At 35.0% G+C, this 22,598-nt stretch overlaps 1 protein-coding gene and 1 pseudogene across 1 annotated transcript; one reads left to right on the plus strand and one right to left on the minus strand.

The window, feature by feature from the left end:
• Window positions 1–1,195: 1,195 nt before the first annotated feature.
• On the plus strand, window positions 1,196–18,599 carry LOC116107931 (annotated as a pseudogene).
• A 1,539-nt stretch (window positions 18,600–20,138) lies between these two features.
• LOC116107932 (protein ACCELERATED CELL DEATH 6-like) lies at window positions 20,139–22,383 on the minus strand. Its single transcript, XM_031394202.1, has 4 exons — window positions 22,226–22,383; window positions 22,058–22,141; window positions 21,050–21,582; window positions 20,139–20,852 (listed from the first exon to the last, which is right to left on the minus strand). Exons 1-4 carry the CDS (start codon window positions 22,380–22,382, stop codon window positions 20,139–20,141), a joined length of 1,488 nt encoding a protein of 495 aa, XP_031250062.1. The 5' UTR covers window position 22,383.
• Between the last annotated feature and the right edge of the window lie 215 nt (window positions 22,384–22,598).

The following is a 22,598-nucleotide window of genomic DNA, read 5'->3' on the forward strand; positions in this document are numbered from 1 at the left end:
AGCACGCATGACCGGCAAGATCCAACCGGTCATGCGCCCATACGGCGACTCCGGCCACCTCCGGTGGTGATCGCCGGCTGGGGTGTTTGAGGTGGGTTAGGATATTTTTGTTAACTTTTAATGTTTATATATGGGGTATTTTGTAAAAAATAAACAAAAGGAGATTTTATTAATTTATAAAATTTACCTCGTAATACCTGCCCAATTCAACTTTTTTTTAACTTTTTTCAAAAACTTCTCAAAACCCCAAATTTGAACCAACACCAACCTTATATTCACAATAGGAAAATTTCTATGTTTAATAATGGTTGAAAGATGAGACTCAGAATCGTAACAAAAGTGAAGAGAACCCTCAAAGAAGAAGAAATTAATACTTGAAGTGCTGCTCTTAACAAGGTGATTGCTTCGATTTTTAGAGAATATATTTTTATGCTTACCAAGAATTTGAATATAACTCCACCTTAATTTTTAAACGTTCTCTTTCTTTTCAGGGTTAGGACTTGACAAGAGCAAGGAGCATAACTAATTGAATCAGCATATTCTATATATATTATCTTTCAGCAGTCTATTATTTTGCTAGTTTTCATGATAAAGCTACATTTTCCAGAAAAGCATAAATGAAAAGTGCTTCAAGTCTTACTAGCAAAAATAATTTGTTTGTTATTATTTGTTTTGAGAAGTACTTCAAATTGATGGTAAGCTTATATTTTTTCTGCTACATTTACTAGTCCTACTGTAAGTGTTTTATTTCTAAGCTTTTTGCATGAGTAGAACTTTTGCCGGCCTGAACATTTTGCTATTAGGTTATTGAATTTTGATCCTGATATTGAAGAAACTTTGTGCTTTACATATTTGTTTCTAAATCTGTTTAGTCCTATTGTGTTATATTTTGTTAAAAAATTTATTAAATTAGATAAAAAAGACACATCTACATTCCCACAAAAATGCACAAATCATTCATCCTTCAACAAAAATCACTAAATTAGTCAAGGAGTCTCCAATCCACTTAGTTTGGTTAAAATTAGTTTATTGACCACTATTAAAAAATAATTAAACAATCAATTAACCTATTTTTCTTCCTCTTTCGTTATTTAAAAAAATAAGGATATATTTGTAATTTTATAACTTACTCAGGCCAATCCTAGTATATTTGCAATACCAATCAAACTACCAAACCAAATATTGAAAATGGAACTATGGAAGTCTCCACTTTCACTTCTCTGAATCTTCCATTTCAACCATAGCCCAAAATCTTCTCCCTCTTTTACCCTCTGCAAAACCCTATATTCTCTCCCTTCTCCATTTCTCACTTTCACTAATAAACTCAACCCAAAACCCCATAAATTCTTGTACATATCTCAAATTTTGACGGAATTTCCCATTAGTTCTTGACTTTAAAATTCTGGGTTTCTTTTTCCTCCAATTATTTTTGCTGGGATTTATCAAAGTTTCCATTTTTGATTCATTTTTGTTCATATTTCATGGATTTTGCTCTTGAATCTTCGGTTTTCAATGGACCCACGTTCGTTCCAACAATAAAAACTCGTTTTTCCGCCACCAAAATCGATGTTCTCAATTTCCTGTCAAGATTTCACCCAGAATTCATCACTATCCAAAGTTTCACATTTCTGGATTGCCAAAAAACAAAATTTTCGACACTAGAACCCACGTGTAACCAATAAACAAAGTCACTGCAGAACTGGGTCGTTAAAAAAATGAAGTTTTAGATTCAAATTTAGAGAAAGTTAAGATTTTGATGAAAAGGGGAGTCGTTTTAGGGGCGCTTGTTTGTGGGGTTTTGGTGTTTGGTTGCAAGAGAGTTTTTGCTGTGGAGAGTGTAGTAAATGCAGGTATGGAGTTGTTGGACAGAGCATATTGTTGTTGAAGAATGCCTGGCCTAAAGTTCCTCAGGTTTTGAGAGTGTTTAAAGAGCAAGGTTTGGTTTTGGCTGCACTTTTGGGGTTGTCTGCGTTCTTTCAATGGCTGAGACGTCTATTGCCACGCTTTGGCCTTGGAAGGTATAAAATTCTTGAGCTAGTCTGTGTTTATTTAATGTTTATGTAATTGTGATGTTAAAAATTATGCATTTAAGTGTTTGGAAGTCTATTAGCTTAGTTTGGTGTCATTGTGATGTTGGTGCTTTATGGAGTCTAGAGCAATTTATTACACATTGTGTTATTATTGTGAAGAGCAAATTATTTAATTTTATTTATTCTAGTGCTGCTTTATCATATGTACTTATAAAGTCCAACTATATTATGTTGGGTATAATATTAGACTGTGTTCCGTTGAGGTGTTGGGAATACTTTTTCTTTTTTAGGTTTTAGTTGGCTAAGGTTGAGGGATACCTGAATGAGAATATATGGACTGATAAAATAAGCACAAGCTCTTTGAATTCTAAACGACATTACCTGTTTCAGCATAAAAGATGTTACCTGAAACATCATATGGTACTTTTTGGTGTAAGTAGATGATTGCCATCTCTTTAAATAGTTTTATTTGTTCTAATTGGCCAATTCATATCATTCTGAATCAGGTTTGGGAATTGGCAGAAAAAGAGCCTGATAATGGTGTCTTTAAAATGCTTGGCAGTGATGTTACTCGGTTTTTGACTACTATTCTCATTGGCACAATGTACTACCCTCCCCTTTAATGTTAGTGTAACTAATTCTTTTCTTTTCATATTGAGTTTGAAAATTATTTTTTATAGATTCTATTATATTCAGTGTGGCTAATTGGAGCCATGCGTTAGTCACAGAGGCAGCAACACTTTATTTGGTGAGGTGGTGTCGTGCAGAATAGGAGTAATGATGTAAGTATAACTTTCTCTCTCTTTAAGAATGCATATATATTATGAACTCATATATGAAATCAGGCAGTGGTTATATCGACATCTAAGTTATGGTGGAGGATACTAGAGTGCCATCAAACTGAGTATTTGTCCTCATTGAAACAAAGTTATGTGTCTATGGATAAAAACTCATGCAGATACACACTAGATTTCTATACCTTATTTCAACTTTAACCAGTTTTCCATTTCCTGAAATATTAGGTGGCTAACTTCTCATGAAATTACTCCAAAAAGTATTGCTGTTCATAATGTCACAGAGGTTGCAGGTTTGTGGTAAGTTTAAAAATTGTATATTTCATTTCATCAACTAAATAGGGTTCTATTTGCTTAATAGATTTGGCTTTCCCTTGTTTTTCCCCAACCTCATGCTTAATGTGTTCTGTAGGTTTTCCGCTTTGCTGATGTTACTGTCGAGCTTCTATTTGACTTGCAATTTCTAGGTCAGGCCAGGCATGGCTTTCCTTGGTACTTTACCCTGAGGGAAGAGTTGTTCATATCTATCAAGGGATGTAAAAGCTCTTGGTTGAAAGGAAGAAGGTATGTTCATCTGATCTTTTTTTTTTGGTGAAAAGAAATCATTGCTATTTTTTTTTATTCTTTTGTATCTTCCACATCATACTATTTGTTAACCATTTCCATCATGTTGTACTCTTTGAATGAGCCAAACAGTTTTCAGTTGTATTCAAGAAAGTATTCTTGGCTAGCAAAAACAGGACACAGGTTATGATAATAAATTCTGTTTATCAAGTTTTGTTTGAAGTTATTCATATCAGTTTAAGGCTATGTAGAGAAGGAATTAGGGTAGAATGGGGCAGTAGGTTAAGCAGGAACAGAGGTTTAAGTGGTAGTTATATATTAATAAAAATAAGTGTTAATCCTTGATGTTTTATTCAATCATCTAATTCAAGAGGAATTTCATTTGACTGTATTAGTTATTAAATGGATTTAGGATTTTGTTTGATGTTGCCACTTAAGTATTGATCAGCTATGCCCCAATGTCCTTTATATGAGGCAAATATCTTATAAGACATATTAATTGAAAGGACATACTTGTTTGTCGTGAATGTTTATAACTATTTTTCTCCCATTAGTTGTTCTGTATCTTTTATCAATGAGCTATGTATGAGATGAGTTGAAGCTGATGTTGTGCGGAGCAGATTGAGTGGGGCAATAGAGGAGGAAGACAAGTATGAATTATGAATTATAATTTTCTTTATTTTCAGTTTTGATGTTAAATAAGTAATTTTGTTTAGTTTCGTAAAGTCATATACACATATACTAGGAAATTTCACATGAATTTTATTCTATCCTATTGCCATATTGCCAATTTCTTGGCAGAATGATTGTGATAGTTAAATGTGATGATCACATGATGGGTCATTTTGATTATTTCACTTTTCTTGATAACTAACAAAAGGGGAATTGTATTAAAACGAACTTACAACGTACAAATAGTACCATCTCTTTGTGGATTTTTCTACTCATTACCTCAAGAAATCATGTAAAACTTTAGAATTGTGTTTGTTTGTTTTATGGTTCAAATGCTCTTTTCTAAGATGTTTTTTGCAGAATGATTGAAATGTGTTAGAGATAAGGATACATTAGGAGGTGATGACACCTCTTTTGATGAGTTGCAACTGATGCAATGCCACTCTTGTTGATTTCCAAGTTGTTGGTGACTCATCAAATTCAAGGTAAGTAATTCTTGTACTTTCTCCGGAGTGCATATTCAAAAAACTAAGAAGTTGATGAGGTGTGTTTAGGGCCTGTTAGTAAAAACGCGTATTATACGCGAATTGTACGGACAGTCGTATAATTCGCGTATAAAACGCACGTATACGTATTTTACAAAATCTGTCGAATTGTACGCGTATTTTAAGCCCTCCGTATAATTCGTGAATTATTCGCGAATTATTGAAAAAACAAAAAAACAAAAAGGTTACCCCCAAATGACGTCGTTTAGTGGGTTTTTTACTAAAAATTAAAGTAGATCTCGGTCTTCAGTTCTTCACTTCTTTGCGGTTCTTCCTTACTTCAGTTTCTTCTTCAGCTTTCTTCCTCAAATCTTCACGTTTTCAGCTTTTCTTCATCTCTTGTTCTCTTTCCAAGCTTCAACTTCAAGTTCGGGACTTCAAGGTACACACTTAACACTTGTTCTTCTCTTTGGTGGATGATGTGGATTTGTTATGGTAATGGATTGCTGGATTTGTTTGAAACATGGTTCTTCTTGTTGAGGAGTATTGTGTGTTTGATATTTCTGTTATTTTCTGACTAAACGTTTTCTATTTGGATTGTTTCCTTTACTGGGTAGTTAACCTTTTTTTGGGTATTGTATTTCTGGTATGATATGTTTTGCCATTTGATGATTTGCTTTAATCCTGCATATTCTTACTGTTTCCACTACTTGGTTGTTGGAAATAATGATGGTATTGGAATGTTAGCGTTAGCTTTCTTTGTATGATTCTGAATCTAAATACAAGTCTTTGGGATTTTGTCTTCTCTGTTTTGCTCTGTTTGTAAGTAACCATCAATTGTGAGGGTTTTGTTTCTACGTATTGGTTTTTGTCATGAATTATGCACTATTTGAGTGATTCCTTTGTTGGGGATCTTCCAAAGATTATTGGGTATTTTTCCTTGTGCATTTTATAAGTTAATTCCTTAGGTAAGAAGATGTAGACAATATTTGATCTTATCCTGAAAAGGAAGAAAAATATGTTACTGAACCATGGAGAACAAGTGGCCAATCAAGAAAGATGTTACTAACTTACTGGACCAAGTTATAAAATTTAGAGAAAAAATATTTCATTCACTTTATTAAAGTGCTGGTTAAGTTTAATACAACACTGAGTTTAACATGTTATTGATTTCATTTTCGCAGCCTTGTTTTGAGAGAATAGAAGAATCAAAATTTTAGTTTTTATTTTTTAGTAATAATATATAGGAATATTGAGTGTGTTGGGTTTCAAACTTTCATGTAGTGCATAACTGGATATATGGCTGGAAAGAAGAAATATCAGTACCAAACATCGAGTGGGGTCTGCCTCATAATTATTCAAAGTAGAGAAATTAAGATGATTAGATGGTTGTAAGACAATTGAATCATGCTTTTACCTTATTAACATTTCTGATACTAGTATACTACTGCAAAATTTGTTGTTATCTGAAAATTTTGATATAGACACTGTCCAGAAGATATTTAAAGTTTATTTTATCACTAGTTTTCGCAGAACCTTATAGATTAAAGATTGATCTCCCTCTACACCTGACAAATAATTGTACGTTTCCTCTTTTTATTTCATATGATTATGATTAGTTGGCTTAACCTAATAATTTACTTAAAATCTTGAGAAAGATACATTGAATACTGAACTTGCATACATTGTTTAACATAAAGATGGTAGAGTACTGCACAAACCCGTATATTCAGTGTATGTAGACATTGTTGATTCATAAACCCTTGCCCCTCTCATTTTTTCTTTGATTGCCTCATCTGCCTTATTTGTAAAAATCCATTAAAAATCAAGAGACTTGGGAAATCAATTAAGCAACTTTATTTATGTGAAAGAGGACTATTTTGTTTTGTTCATGCATGTGAGAGGAAAAAATCGCTTAGCACTTTGTGATTTTCTTTCACTTATAACAGCATCTTATCTTTCCCATAAATTTCTATCACTTGATAGATGAATGGCTAGCTGGTGATATTGCATTAGGAGAAATAATTGCAACCATCACAAGCTGTATGATAGACATGCTCATTAATTTGTAGTGGGGGATACAGCTAAGGTCACTAGAAGTTGAAATTTTTATGCGCCTTTAGATAGAGAAGAATTGCGGATAAGCTGTATTTTTTATTTATTTTTTGTCTCTTATGCGCATGAACAAATCATACTTTGTGGAAAATGTAATAGTCTTTTATTGCGATTATTCTGAATAATGATATATTGAAAGTTGATTCTAATTTCTAAATTAAAGCTGATTATTCTAAACAATGCGTAGAAAATAAAAAGATTACATGCTATAATACGTAGGAAAGAAAAAAGATTATGTGCTAACTTTTTTCCTTTTGTATTTGATGATGTTCTCTTTTATGTTCTTGATATACAGACTCAAATCAATATGGTACGAAAAAAAGATAAAATTTGGGAGCATGTTGAGGAGCTCCAAGGGAATAAATGGAAATGTAAATTTTGTCAAAAGTGTTTAGTGGTGGGGCTTACGAATTAAAGCACACTGTGGGAATTACTGGCCATGATGTTGAGATTTGTAGTAAAGTCAATCATGAGACACAAGCATGTGCATTCTTAGCTATTTCTGGAAGTGGAAGTAACAACAAAAATTAAAAAGTTCAGCCGGTTTCTCTACTGCTTTAAACTCTAATGATCATGAGGAGGAAACAGATTCACCATTTTCACCACTTCTAAGGGTAGCCAAAGACGTCAAAGTCAAGCATCTTTACTAGAAATGAATAGAAAAAAGACAAGGAGTTTGTTGATAAAATGCTTGCTAAGTGTTTTGTGGTGAACAATATTGCTTTTAATGTTGTTCAAACTGTGTGCTTTTGGAGAATTTGTCAAGGCAGTGGCTGAATATGGTGCAGCATACAAGCTTCCATCTTATTCAACCCTTCGAACTAAGTTAATTCCAGAATCTAGAAAAGGTGTTGATGAGTATGTTGCTATGGTGAAGCATCTTGGGATACATCTGGATCTGGTTGCACTATAATGTCTGTATATGGACTGATATAAGGCACCGATCTTTCATTAATCTTGTGGCATATTCAACTGGCGGTGCAGTGTTTATAAATCATTGGATGTTTCTCGAGAAAAAACTGGGATTTATCTGAAAGAAATTGTTGTTTCTGTTATTGAATCAATTGGACAAGAACATGTTGTACAATTCATAACTGATATGGTAGCAATTTCACATCTATTGGTGACATGCTCATTGGATTGTATCCTCGAATGTATAAGACGAGGTGTGCTGCTCATGGAATTCAGCTTCTTTGAAAGACATATATGAAGAAGTTAATTGGGTAAAAGTTGCCACAGATGAAGCAAGAATAATAGTTATGTTCATGACACGGTACACAGTTCTTCATACAGCATGAAAGAGTTCACCAAAGATAGACATTGAGACAACCTTGTGCCACAAGATTTGCTTAATTTTTTTAATGCTTCAATCTGTGTTGGATTTGGAGAATGAACTTCGACCTTTTGTTGCTTCATCTGAATGGGGGGTTTTGATTATTGTAAGACCGAATCAGGTAAAAAGGTCACTGAAATTGTTCAGAGTGTTTTTGGGCTAGAGGAAGGGAGGTTATAAAAACCATTGAGCCATTGGTTCAAGTTCTTCGTTTGGTTGATAGTGATGGATCTACTGCTGGTTACTTATATGAAGCAATGACGAGGGAAAAAGTTGCAATCAAAGAAAGATGTAAAGTGAGGCAACAAGTATGGGAGAATTTGGGAATTGTTTGAGAATCGTCGGGTCACAACATCATTCATCCTATACATGCTGCAGCTGCCTTTCTCAATCCAGCTTACTTTTGCTCCAAAATTTTAGAGAGGATAGGGAGATGAAAGATGGCATCAATTTATTCATGAAAACCTGCTTCTAATAGAATAAAGCATTCATTTATGGAGAGGTTTAGTGTATTATAGTAGGCAGCTACATTTTACTGCACGGCAAAAACGATGTTACAAACAAGTCATCCTTGTAAGTGTTTTAAAAAATTTCAATATCTTTTATGTATATGCTTTTCTCTTTTATTCAAGAAAGTTTTTTATGTCATTTGCAGGTGGGATTACATGGGGATGATCTTCCTATGCTCAAGAAGTATGCCATTCGAATTCTGAGTAACCTTGTAGCGCTTCATCATGTGAGAGAGAAATTGGAGTGCCTTTGAAGCTGCTCAAACAAAAAAAAGGAATAGGTTGTCACATGAAATGCTAGACACACTTGTGTATGTGAGGATGAACACGATGAGTGGATAAATTCACTTCCACGAGAGTCGTGACATGGAACAGGATCTTTGAGAAATTGGGAGAGCTTCCAGACTATGAATATGAAGAAATTTATATGGACGAAGATGCTAATTCCACACCAACAGTTGAGGGTTACATGGATGACTTAATGGATAATGATGACATTGCTTGGTTGGACGATGCTCTTTTTTGAGTTGTTATTGACTTATTGTTGTTTATGTACTTTGTGAGTTTTTGTTACAAACTATAATTTGAATCTTTGTTGTATTATTTTTGTATTTTATTTGTTTGGAACTCTTATTTGACTTTGAATTTTGATTTTATTATGACTTATGTGTTTAATTTGATACTATAGTTGAATCTTGGCTAAATATTGTGTTTGAGTCTAGAGACTATAATTTGAATATCAGTTATGTATTATGTATTTGTGTTATTGGTTAATTGAATACTTTGCATTTGAAATGTTATATTGATTTTAACCAGGTAGTCCATAAAAGTGTTAAAACTAAGATAGATATTGTCGTATTTTTCAAAACGTATTATTGACAATGCACCATATTAAACCTGTATATACCCATACCGTATTTTTCCCGTATCCGAATTTTATGGCCGAATTTTTATAAACATATTTTTCTCCGTTTGCCGTATTATACCCGTAAAATTTCCGTACCCTTTTTTTGCCGTACCCGTATTTACTAACTAGGGTTTAGGGTGCCTGTATTTGAGCAACCTGTTGACAACATAGTGTGCATTGCTTATGCAATGGATCTGCTGGATTATGTTCAGAAGGTCAGGGGACTTCTATTCATCTTCCTCCCTCTCTGAGGTTAATACCACGTTTTTTATTGATTTTATGTGACAATCTCATAGTGTGCAGAATTATGATCTTTTTGTTTTGAAGGTGGATCTCCTAGAAAGTACTACAGTGGGAGACATGGCCCACAAACTTGCATACTTGACAATTTCAAGTTGATGCTGTGTTTTTTTAATGAAATTTGTTGTATTATTTATTTTTCTGTGAATGTGTTGTTTATATTATCTGTCTGAATACATAGGGTTTTGTTATTGGTTTGCAGATTCAATGACAGTTTGGAATCTTCTCAGAGAGTTCCACATGAGGAAGGTTCACATGGCCGTTGTTCTAAATGAGTATGGTGGAACTGTGGGGGTATATACACACTCATGTCTTAACCAAACTAAGTTAGAACTAGTTTTTCATTAAACATTTTGATGTTAAAGGGTTGCTTGGGTAACTCAATAAGTACCTTTGACCTTCAGTTTTGATGGCCTAATAATCTCTCTCTCCTTTTCTTTTTTTTCTTTTTTTTTTTTTTTTTCCTGGATGAAGCAAGTTGTGAACCAAACTAAGAAATTGTTGGTGAAATCTTTGACAAAAATGATTCAAAAGTAAATCTCACTGTTAATTTTGTCTTTGTAATAGCATTGCTAAATGATATACATAATACAGGTTGTCAGTATGTTTTCATCATTATATTGATTTATTTGGATTGTCTACCCTTTATCACTCAATAACAGGAGGAGATCCAGAAGAAAACTGGCTACATTGTGATGCAAGCAGAGGGAATATATGATGTGGATGCTAATACATGTATTGATCAGCTTTCTGAAGACTTAAATATCAAAATGCCAGAGGTATAATGCTGTTGTTAATGCCACTGTGATGTTTATGTTAAAATGCATATTGATTAGCTAGCATGTGAAGTACTTACCATGGCAAGATTACCTTGTCAGATATATAATTGTGAAGTACACTCAATTCCCTTTCATATGTAAAGACCTGTTGATGGATATAACTTTATTGAGAACACCCCTTTATCCCTATTGTGGGGGACCAGCACAAGTAAAGGCAAAAGTGTCATTATTATGATAGTTTAGTAATATTTCATTATGATTAGGGCTGGTTAACGAACCGAGCCGCTCGCGAGCTGGCTCGGCTCGGCTCGAGTCCGGCTCGTTAACGGCTCGGTTCGTTTTATTATGAGTCGGCTCGACTCGGCTCGTGAGACAAAACGAGCCGAGTTCAAGCCACACAAGGCTCAGCTCGTCCGGCTCGCGAGCCTCCCCTGGCTCAAAATAGCGGGAGGTTTTTTGAAATTTTGTAAACTATTGGGATTTAACTGAAACTAATGCAAACAAGTTTTAAAAAATAACAAAATAGCCCATTTATTAAAATCCCCAAATCACGATCACCAGTAGAACCATGGCCGTAAGATTTGAATCAAATCCTCCCAAAGTAACGATTTCGGCCAGATCTTCTTCATCTTCGTCAGCTTCGCGGGATCTTCATGGGATATAGTTCATCTTCGTCGGATCGTCGGCAGCCGTTGGATCTTCGTCATCGTCATCTCATCGTCGTTGGATCTTCGTCATCGTCATCTCATCATCGTTGGATCTTCGTCAGAACTTTGTCATCTTCGTACGAGCTTCATCAGATCTGAATCGTCTTCGTCAGAGTTGAAGTGTCTTCGTCAGAGTTGAAGTGTCTTCGTCGGTTCGTCATCGTCTTCGTCGGACTTCAATCGGTCAGTAGGGGGTTTCTTCGTCGGATCTTCATCATCTGTTTGGGGTTGTTTGTTTGGGGTTGTTTCTTCATCATCTCAGCAAAACAACCTATTCGAAACCGCATCGCAGCCGGATACCGGGACCGACGCCTACACCTTCCTCGAATTCAACACATAAGGCGAGTCCGATTTCGACGCCTATCCGGAATTTCGTTCGCCGGTATCCTGGCCCACGCCTTCCGATTCATGCGGTGCACCTCCCTCCTCCGATCACCACCTCCACCACCACCACCACCACCACCACAATCACCATCGACACTCCGATTCTCTTGCCGCCACATCATCCCCTTCCAAAAGAGGAGCCAACAATAATAGTAATAACAATAATAGCACTAGTACCAGTAGTAGTCAGATTGTGGACGGGCTTGCGGCATTGAGTTTCGAGGAAACGGGTGATGACGGGGAGGGGTTCGAGTATGGAAAGGCAAATTTCACGGAGCACGCTTGTCGGTACTGTGGGGTCTCGAACCCGGCTTGTGTTGTACGGTGCAATGTCCCATCATGTCGTAAGTGGTTCTGTAATTCCAGAGGCAACACCTCCGGCTCACACATCGTCAATCATCTGGCGAGTTTCTTTTCACCTTTTCTATTATTAATTAGTTTTTCTTTTCAATTGATGAGATTGAGGGGGTGCTGACTTATGATAGGTTTTGTTGTTTTTATGTATTGTTTTAGGGAAGTTGAAGTGATTACTATCTAAATTATGCTCAATCAGTTTTACCGTGTCTTCCGTTTTACGGTCTTTTTATTTTGTTTCGAGTCTTTTTTATTATGCTCAATCAGTTTTAACTATCTGTTGGTATTTAATGCTGAAGACTTCATTGAATGTTAGAATTTTGTTTGGATGGGAAAAAACATGATTCTATAGGTCCATGAATTTGCAATTACCTAAGAAAATTGTATGTAAAGACAGTAACAAGGTTGAATATATGAGCAGTTGAAAATTTTGTCATTTTCCCTTTTAATGATTAAATTTAATGCCCAAATCAAAGGATTAAAGAAACAATTATGAGGATAATTTAACAAAATGTATCAGACATTAGTGATTCTTCCTCTGCCCAGCAAATTAATGAAAAGTTAAATTATAATTTTTCAATTTTAAGCCCTTCTGAATTCGCCTGTCATATTTAAATATTTTAAACTAGATTTTCTCATTTTCAATTTTGAACATTGATTCAGCTTCAAAGTAAAATTTTGGTTTACATTTATTTGGATTTCAGACATTCAGACTGCTGCCCAACAAATTTTTGTAAAAAAAATTGACTTCAAAACATAAAAAAAAAATATTTATTTGAAGATGGCTCGCGAGCCGGCTCGAACTCGGCTTGATTAGCCGGCTCGAAATATACTAAATATATTACCGAGCCGAGCCGAGTTATATAATTTTTGGCTTGGCTCGGCTCGGTCTCGGCTCGTTTAGTTTTCTTCTCTCTCGAGCCGAGCTCGTTAAGCCGAAAACTCGGCTCAGCTCGGCTCGATAACACCCCTAATTATGATTGAAAAGAATTTGATTAAGCACAGTAATACACTTGATATTTTTTACCATGATTTGTGGACTGATCTGGGACTATTTAACTGCTCAGTTATGCGTTGCTGTCAATGGGTAAAAGCTGTATTGCAACAGTCTTTGCCATGCATATTAGGGCTCCTATCTTATGCTTCAACTGAAGAAAGACTTGATTATATGTTGTTTTAAGTGTCCATGACTGCTTAATTTCACATATCTAGTTACCTTTTCTTTCCTATTATTTTATAGGGTCATCAGTATGAGACGGTATCAGGTTTTATATGTGAGGCCTCCGGACACATCCCAAGGACCGGTGAGTGTATCAAAGGGGTCCTTGAAAAGGAGAACCAGGAAGAAAACGAAGAACATTATGAATCTGGATCTGACCACCAAGAATTGAAGGAAAAGCATATGATCTACAAACTCGAGGTATGGTCTTGATCCTTTTGTGCTACATTTAATATGATCTATTAAATCTTTAATTTTCATTTATAATATTTTATTTAATCTATTTATAGTTGTTTTTGATGCATTTTTGTATTTTAAAAATATACTATGATATACAACTTGTTATCAGTACCAAAAGAATCAGCTATAGTTGTTACAAATTTACAAAATTAAAATTTTGAGTAATAATTGTTTATGGTACGTACTAATTCAATTGGGAATATTATAATGCATTTACAAATGTTGTGATATTTATTCAAAATAATAATTTATGGGGCATCTGGCTCTTGGGCTTTGCCTTGTTTCTTCAATGCGGGGAACTTGGTCATTGTTGGAGATCCCATATCGACTAGGCACACTCAAGCCAATGGGTTTATAAAAGTGGACAATCCTTCCACTCAATAAGGCCTTTTAGGTGAGGAGTTAGGCCCAACTCCAACAAGTGGTATCAGAGCCAGGTTCAGTTGAGTTGAGCGTTTAACCAACGGGTGAGGAGTTAGAGCCAGCAACTACCTCCAATAACAGGCATGACCTAACATATGGGCTTGATCATGAGGGAGAGTGTTAGAGTCTCACAGTGTGCCTAGTCGATATGGGATCTCCAACAGTCATGAACATCTTATTTCCGCTAAATTTATTAATGATTCTGCAGGCAACATTTTCTCTATTCAATGCACCATATTCGTTTGGGTTGGAAAAATTTTCTGATGCCAATTACACCATTTTCTCTTTTCAATGCATTATCAATATTTGGGTTGAAAAAGTCTTCTGATGCCAATCACATTATTTTCTCAGTTTAATGACTTTGTGTTACAGACTATCCTATGAAATAAGCCTTAAGATAGATTTATTGTCAAACTTAGTTTTTTTCTGGAAAAGAGAAAATGGATTCAAAGGCAAAAGAAATTTTATGGTTAACTTTTCTGTGCCAAATTCCCTGCTCTACTTCAACTCTTTATACAGATTTTACAGTTATAGTTGAAGTGACCGTGATGGCTGCAACATGGAGTGCAGTGTCACCCTTTGAGATTTGATGGCTTGCAAGGAACGGTGATATTCGGAGAGCCTTATGAACAAAAGTTTCATGTCATAGAAACTTCAATCATTATTTTATGATTAACAAATTAAATTAAAAAAAAAAATACATAATAGCAATCCTGTTATAATCTAAATTATATTTTACAAATATATATCCAATACCACTTATGAAAACAAGGTCCTAAAAGAAAATTTAGAGAAGGGTGTTAAGATTACAATATACACATTATATTAAAGGAAGAAAACAGAATGGTCTTGCCAAATAGATTAATTAGTACCAGCAAGGTGACTTGGTTGGACTGTATCCATAACTAATATTAAGATTTGAACGCCCTCTTCCAGGGCTGTAGGAGATCACGGGTTTCTTCATTGTTCCCTGGAGATATTTTATAACAAGAGGGGATGAAGTGGAAGACTTGCGGCGCAAAAGTTTGATGAGAAATGGAACACTGGAGCCCATGATAATGACAATGATGGCTAACCATATACTCTTTGGTGATATTACAATGTACAATCCAGTTATAAAGGCGACCAACGTTCCCAAAAGGGCGATATTCAGCAAGATCCTGCTGTATATAATTGCTGACCGCAAGAAGGCAGGATCACCAGCCATTGCTAGAATTAGGAGAAACACCACTGTCATGGAGCAGCACATTGCTACTGAATCAGCCAACACAAATACCTTAAGTGATAGTTTCTTTATGAGGATTGAAGAACCAACTGGGGTTTTATTTTTATCATTTGTTGAATATTGCTGTATTTCTTTATCATCAGCATGGTAGCCCCCTGGTAATGTAAAAGCAGCAGCGAAAGTTAACGTAGCAAGAAGTGCAGCAACCACTGACATTGTGTTCGCTAAATTTTTTAAGTCTGCGTCAGGGTGTTTTAATGCGATCTTTGATTTTTGATTGCGCTTCCAATAATTATAGGGCTGTCTACTTATAACTTTTTATCAGAAAGATTTATGAGGCCTATATTATATAAACGGAAAGTTTGTTTCGAATTCGACGATGACGTAGTAACGAGTTACCTCAATTGAGGGTTATTTTTGGGCCCAAAATCCATTTGGGATTGTTAAGTTTTATACGCATTTTTCTTATTTTATTTAGGTTTCTCTTTTAAAAAAAAAAAAAAAAATTAATTTTGATTTTATTTCCTTGTTTATTGAGAGTTTTGTTAGGGTTGACGGTCACCATCTTACATAAATATATTATTATTTTTGGAAATTATTAAGATTTTTATTTCAAACTTTATGATCCAAGTTTATGTGATTATACTTAGAATCTAAACTTGTTTCTTGAACGTAATCCATGATACAACCATTGCGTACTTTTATAGTAGAGTAATACTACACTACAAAGAAATTTTACAAAGTTCTCAATACAAAGTGAGGTGGCAAAAAATAAATGAAGAGTGTATTAATGAGTTTGACTTTTATTTCACTATTTCATTTATTTTTGCTACCTCATTTTATATGAAAATCTTTGTAAGATTTCTGTGTAAGTATAATATTATTGTTTGTAATAACGAATAAAACCAGATATGGGTTCTATTTTATCTTGGAGTGCAACCGTGTTAAGAAGTTCCACCACACCACGCGTGGACAGCCCTGGCTGCAACATGGAGTGGAGTGTCACCCTTTGAGATTCGATGGATGTGAAATATAATATTCACTATTAATTAGGAGAAACTTATATTTTTCATAGTCTTTTCACAATCCAATCTTATGAATTTTTCTCATAACTCTGATATAACAACTTACAATTAATCAGTTCACAATTAGACAAGCAAGACTCATTATTGAGCAAATGAGATCTATTATAAGTTGATTAATTGTGAACTATCACATTAAAATTCTTGTAAGATCTAATCATAAGATCTAATTGACTGATTATTTGACTTGGTCTCTCTATATTTAATTTCTTTTATCAATGTCTATATTCCTTAAAAAGTTATAGTGCTATACATAGAAACTTCAATCTTTATTTTATGATTAAACTTAATGTATAAATCTACCCCTGTTTTTTGAATGAAAAACAGAGTAAATTTCAGTTCAGATTTTCTTTCTCTACAGCTCTCTCTCACGTCAGTTTTTGGTCCTCTTTTCTTAGTATACTCCAGCTCTAAAAACCAACATAATATTTGTCTCTCTGGCTGCTGTTGCAAAGTGAAGGGCAGTCTTTCCACTTATGTCTGGTTGATTAATGAGTTTCAAGATATCTTCATCTTCTAGCAGATAACCAATGCAATCTATGGCATGCCAATAGAGAGAGAACATATGCAAGTCAGATTGTTCAAATTGGATTCAAATTGTGCTTGTCTTTTGGGTTTTTTAAGGCTATATAAATATCCTTCACACTTCACAAATTGGAATAACTTATTTGTTGACCAGTTGTTAATCTTAGATGAACGGAAACATTGAATTCTTTTACTTTCGACTTTTCACCTATTTTTTCCATATGGGTTATTCATTTTACTTGGATTTGGAATTGTTTATTTGAAGATGTTGTGATCCTTTGCAACTAAACAGATTATTAAGATGTTTTTAAAGAAAAAAGAGTTTGATATTCATACCAGTGCTTCCTGCAAGGACGGCGGCATGCAAGGGATTCTGCCCATCAGGGCCTCGGACGGCATCGCGCAATAGATCGATTCTCTCTGCATTTGATCTTAAGAAATTTAAAATCTTCAGCAACACTGCCTTGCACCTTGATTCAGCAGCTAAATATAGAGGGCTCTCACCTGCACTTGTTACAACTCCAGCCTTTTCATTTTCATTATCTAGTTCCCACAAACACAGTGCAACTTCCTCATGTCCATTCCTCAAAGCCTCATGCAAAGCCAAGCTTTAAGCCTTATTTCTCATCCTCCACAGTCTCGGAATTCCACTCTGTCCCTCTTCCATTTCTCTCAAAACAGTTGTACCCGGGGTTTCGATTGAATCAACTCTAAACATACATCTACTTCTTTTGTCATTAATGAGAAGTTTTACCACAGCAATATGGCCCGCTCTCGCTGCAACATGTAAGGGAGTGTCACCCTTTGAGTTTTTATGGCATGCAAGAAAGGGAGATGTCTTGAGAGCCTCATGAATAAATGATTCATGACCCAGTTTTGCAGCTATGTGAATTATATTGTTCTCCTGATTTGTATGCAAGAGGAGATTGTTGGGATTATCACTTTGGATAAACTGTTTCAACAACTCCACGTTTCCTTCTCTTGCAGCCTTGTACAGCATGCAATCCATAGCTTTTCAGATTTCCGTTTCTCTTTCTGAAAGAAAACTGAGGTTCAAGGTGAGTGGTATTTGCTCTCTACGTTTCACAGGAAAGTAAAAGGATGGACTCTAGTAATCTACTGTGTGTTCATTTTGCATTAAGAACAGCACATTGGCAGCTGAAAGTTATTCCATGAATTAAATAGTTTGTTAAACATCCTTTTCATAAACTGCTTGCTGATCAATTTGCTCTCCTATCCTCTTTTGTAAAAGAGAGTGCATGACTGCTTTAAGCAAAAAATAAAAATAAAATCTGCTAGAGTTTATAAAAACAATAAAATTTCCATATTGATTCACCGACACAATTTTAACCAAGTTGGATGCTAGGGAATCTTTTCTTGCTGATTACCATTTTCGTAGGTCCTTGAGTCGTACCAAAATCTGTATTTCCGCTAAATTTATTAATGATTCTGCAGGCAAAATTTTCTCTATTCAATGCACTATCTTCGTTTGGGTTTGGAAAAGTTTTCTGATGCCAATTACACCATTTTCTCTATTCAATGCATTACCATTGTTTGGGTTGAAAAAGTCTTCTGATGCCAATCACATTGTTTTCTCAGTTTAATGACTTTGTGTTACTGACTATCCTATGAAATAAGCCTTAAGATAGATTCATTGTCAAAAGTATCAAACTTAGCTTTTTCTGGAAAAGAGAAAATGGATTCAAAGGCAAAAGAAATTTTATGGTTAACTTTTCTGTGCCAAATTCCCTGCTCTACTTCAACTCTTTATACAGATTTTACAGTTATAGTTGAAGTGAAAGTGATGATTGTTACAGTTTCTAACTCCATCACATTCGGAATTAAAGCAGTAAAGGGCAGATCGTCACTTTCGTAAAAAGAATGAGGAGCAAGCGTTGTAAGAGTCACTTTCCATTGTAGCTCAAATCCTTTAATACCAATATGGTAAAATGACAATGACAGAAAGGATGAGTTAATTGTTTTCTTTTTATTCATTTAGATTTTTGTTTCCGGTGTTATGAAAGTTGGGTGTGGAAAACGATTTGATGAGTGCCAGTTGGGACTACCACCATGTGTCAGTTATGGTCCCCTTCAACATTAAAGAAAACTAACTATTCGACCTAACAGAACTAACAAATTTCTCAAAAAGAACAATTAGAGTACTAGGGGAAACAATGAGAAGTTACCGTAGAACATTTAGGAGATGAATTCTTGAAGGGGTCGAGCGTCAGAAGCCTAAACATAGATAGACAAACTTAAAACAGTTATAACTTTTTATTCAGAAAGATTTATGAGGCCTATATTATATAAACGGAAAGTTTGTTTCGAATTCGACGATGACGTAGTAACGAGTTACCTCAATTGAGGGTTATTTTTGGGCCCAAAATCCATTTGGGATTGTTTAAGTTTTATACGCATTTTTTCTTATTTTTATTTAGGTTTCTCTTTTTAAAAAAAAAAAAAAAATTAATTTTGATTTTATTTCCTTGTTTATTGAGAGTTTTGTTAGGGTTGACGGTCACCATCTTACATAAATATATTATTTATTTTTGGAAATTATTAAGATTTTTATTTCAAACTTTATGATCCAAGTTTATGTGATTATACTTAGAATCTAAACTTGTTTCTTGAACGTAATCCATGATACAACCACTTGCGTACTTTTATAGTAGAGTAATACTACACTTACAAAGAAATTTTACAAAGTTCTCAATACAAAGTGAGGTGGCAAAAAATAAATGGAAGAGTGAATTTAATGAGTTTGACTTTTTATTTCACTATTTCATTTATTTTTGCTACCTCATTTTATATGAAAATCTTTGTAAGATTTCTGTGTAAGTATAATATTATTGTTTGTAATAACGAATAAAACCAGATATGGGTTCTATTTTATCTTGGAGTGCAACCGTGTTAAGAAGTTCCACCACACCAACGCGTGGACAGCCCTGGCTGCAACATGGAGTGGAGTGTCACCCTTTGAGATTCGATGGATGTGAAATATAATATTCACTATTAATTAGGAGAAACTTATATTTTTCATAGTCTTTTCACAATCCAATCTTATGAATTTTTTCTCATAACTCTGATATAACAACTTACAATTAATCAGTTCACAATTAGACAAGCAAGACTCATTATTGAGCAAATGAGATCTATTATAAGTTGATTAATTGTGAACTATCACATTAAAATTCTTTGTAAGATCTAATCATAAGATCTAATTGACTGATTTATTTGACTTGGTCTTCTCTATATTTAATTTCTTTTATCAATGTCTATATTCCTTAAAAAGTTATAAGGATGCTATACATAGAAACTTCAATCTTTATTTTATGATTAAAAAATTAAATAATCGAAATTATATTTTACAAATATATAACTAATACCACTTATGAAAACAAGGTCCTAAAAGAAAATTTAGAGAAGGGTGTTAAGATTACAATATACACATGATATTAAAAGAAGAAAACAGAATGGTCTTGCCAAATAGATTAATTAGTCCAGCGAGGTGACTTGGCTTGAGTGTATCCATAACTAATATTAAGATTAGAACGCCTTCTTCCAGGGCTGTAGGAGATCACGGGTTTCATCATTGTTCCCTTGAGATATTTTATAACAAGAGGGGATGAAGTGGAAGACTTGCGGCGCAAAAATTTGATGAGAAATGGAACACTAGAGCCCATGATAATGACAATGATGGCTAACCATTTACTCTGTGGTGATATTACAGTGTACAATCCAGTTATAAAGGTGACCAACGTTCCCAAAAGGGCGATATTCAGCAAGTTCCTGCTGTATATAATTGCTGACCGCAAAAAGGCAGTGTCACCAACCATTGCTAGAATTAGGAGAAACACCACTGTCATGGAGCAGCACATTGCTACTGAATCAGCCAACACAAATACCTTAAGTGATAGTTTCTTTATGAGGATTGAAGAACCTACTAGGGTTTTATTTTTATCATTTGTTGAATATTTCTGTATTTCTTTATCACCAGCATGGTAGCCCCCTGGTAATGTAAAAGCAGCAGCGAAAGTTAACGTAGCAAGAAGTGCAGCAACCACTGACATTGTGTTCGCTAAATTTTTTAAGTTTGCGTTAGGGTGGTTTAAGGCGTTCTTTGATTTTTGATTGCGCTTCCAATAATTATAGGGCTGTCTACCTCGGGGTGCATTTTGCCCTCTCAGGAATGCATGGAGAGAATTCTGCAATAATATCAAGAAGGGAAAAATTTCAGCCATCGCCCATCTATGAAGGTGAAATAGAAAATTGAACTCTATCATCAACATGGTACATTGAATAGAATGACAATATCAGGTTGCTCCCAAATAGTTTTATAAAAAATAAAGCAATAAAGAAAGTGAGAGACAATAAAAAGTCAAATTCAAATTTAACATGAAACCTGTCTATAAGAAAGATTCCAGTCGGCCTCGCAGATGTCTAGTGCTGTGAGGCCTCTATTGTTCTTGGTTCTCAAGTCTGCACACTTAGTTTCCATCAGTTTTCTCACCAACTTGTAGTTCTCGTTCTTGACAGCTAAATGCAAGGGTGTGTTGCCTTCCTCGTCAGGTTCATTCACAAGCTCCTTCATCTCTAGCAAATGCAAGAATTCCCTAACATTTTGCATCGTGTTGTTGAGCACAGCAAGATGAAGCGCGTTCTGGCCAGTCGGGTCACAGAGCTCGATAGCGTCTGGACAGAGTTGGAGTATCTCCTGAAAGACATCAAAGTTTCCTGAGCTGGCAGCTTCCAGTAATGGCGTCCGGCCATTTCTGTCTCGCAGATATGCAGATGAGGTACTTCTCTTAAGCAACTCACGTATAATATTTGTCTCTCTGGCTGCTGTTGCAAAGTGAAGGGCAGTCTTTCCACTAACGTCAGGTTGATTAATGAGTTTCAAAATATCTTCATCTTCTAGCAGATAACCAATGCATTCTATTGCAAGACAATAAAGAGAGAACATATATAATTCCAATGCCAATTTCCTGATAGTTTAAAAAGGCTTCTAAGATAGCTCAAACTATCATATATAAGTCAGATCTCCCTTCCCTTAATCAATCAACCTGTCCCCATATTTAAGTCGTTTGGATTATCCAGTTCAAACTGATCTTGTCTTTTGGGTTTTTTAAGGCTATATATGTATATCCTTCACACACCACAAATTGGAATAACTCATTTGTTTGACCAAATATTGTTTATTTTAGATGAATGGAATACATACAATTCTTTTATTTTTTGTCTTTTCACCTATTTTTACTGTATGAGTTCATTTTAACTTGGATTTTATTTATTTATTCTATAGATAGAAGATGTTGTGACTTGTCATACATTGCAACTAATAACTTTAGATTATAAATGTGTGACAGATTGTTAAGATATTTTTAAACAAAAACGAGTATGATATTCATACCAGTGCTTCCTGCAAGGACTGCGGCATGCAGGGGATTCTGCCCATCTGGGCCTCTAACAGCATCACGCAAGAGATCGACTCTCTCTGAATTTAGTTTTAAGAACATTAAAATCCTCGGCACTACTGCCTCACACCTTGATTCAGAAGCTAAATATAGAGGGCTCTCACCTAAACTAGTTACAACTCCAGCCATTTCTCGGTCTAGTTCCCACAAATAAAGTGCAACGTCCTCGTGTCCATTCCTCAAAGCCTCATGCAAAGCCAAGCTTTGAACCTTATTTTTCATCCTCCACAGCTTTGGAACTCCACTCTCTCCCTCTTCCATTTCTCTCAAAACAGTTGTACCCGGAGTTTCAATTGCGTCAATTCTAAACATATCTCTTCTTATTTTGTCATTAAGGAGAAGTTTTACCACAGCAATATGGCCAGCTCTCGCCGCGACATGTAAGGGAGTGTCACCCTTTGAGTTTATATGACTTGCAAGGAAGGGAGATGTTTGGAGAGCCTCATGAATAAATGGTTCATGACCCAATTTTGCAGC

The sequence above is a fragment of the Pistacia vera genome, unplaced genomic scaffold (assembly GCF_008641045.1).
Source record: "Pistacia vera cultivar Batoury unplaced genomic scaffold, PisVer_v2 Contig55, whole genome shotgun sequence".
Lineage (NCBI taxonomy): Eukaryota > Viridiplantae > Streptophyta > Magnoliopsida > Sapindales > Anacardiaceae > Pistacia > Pistacia vera.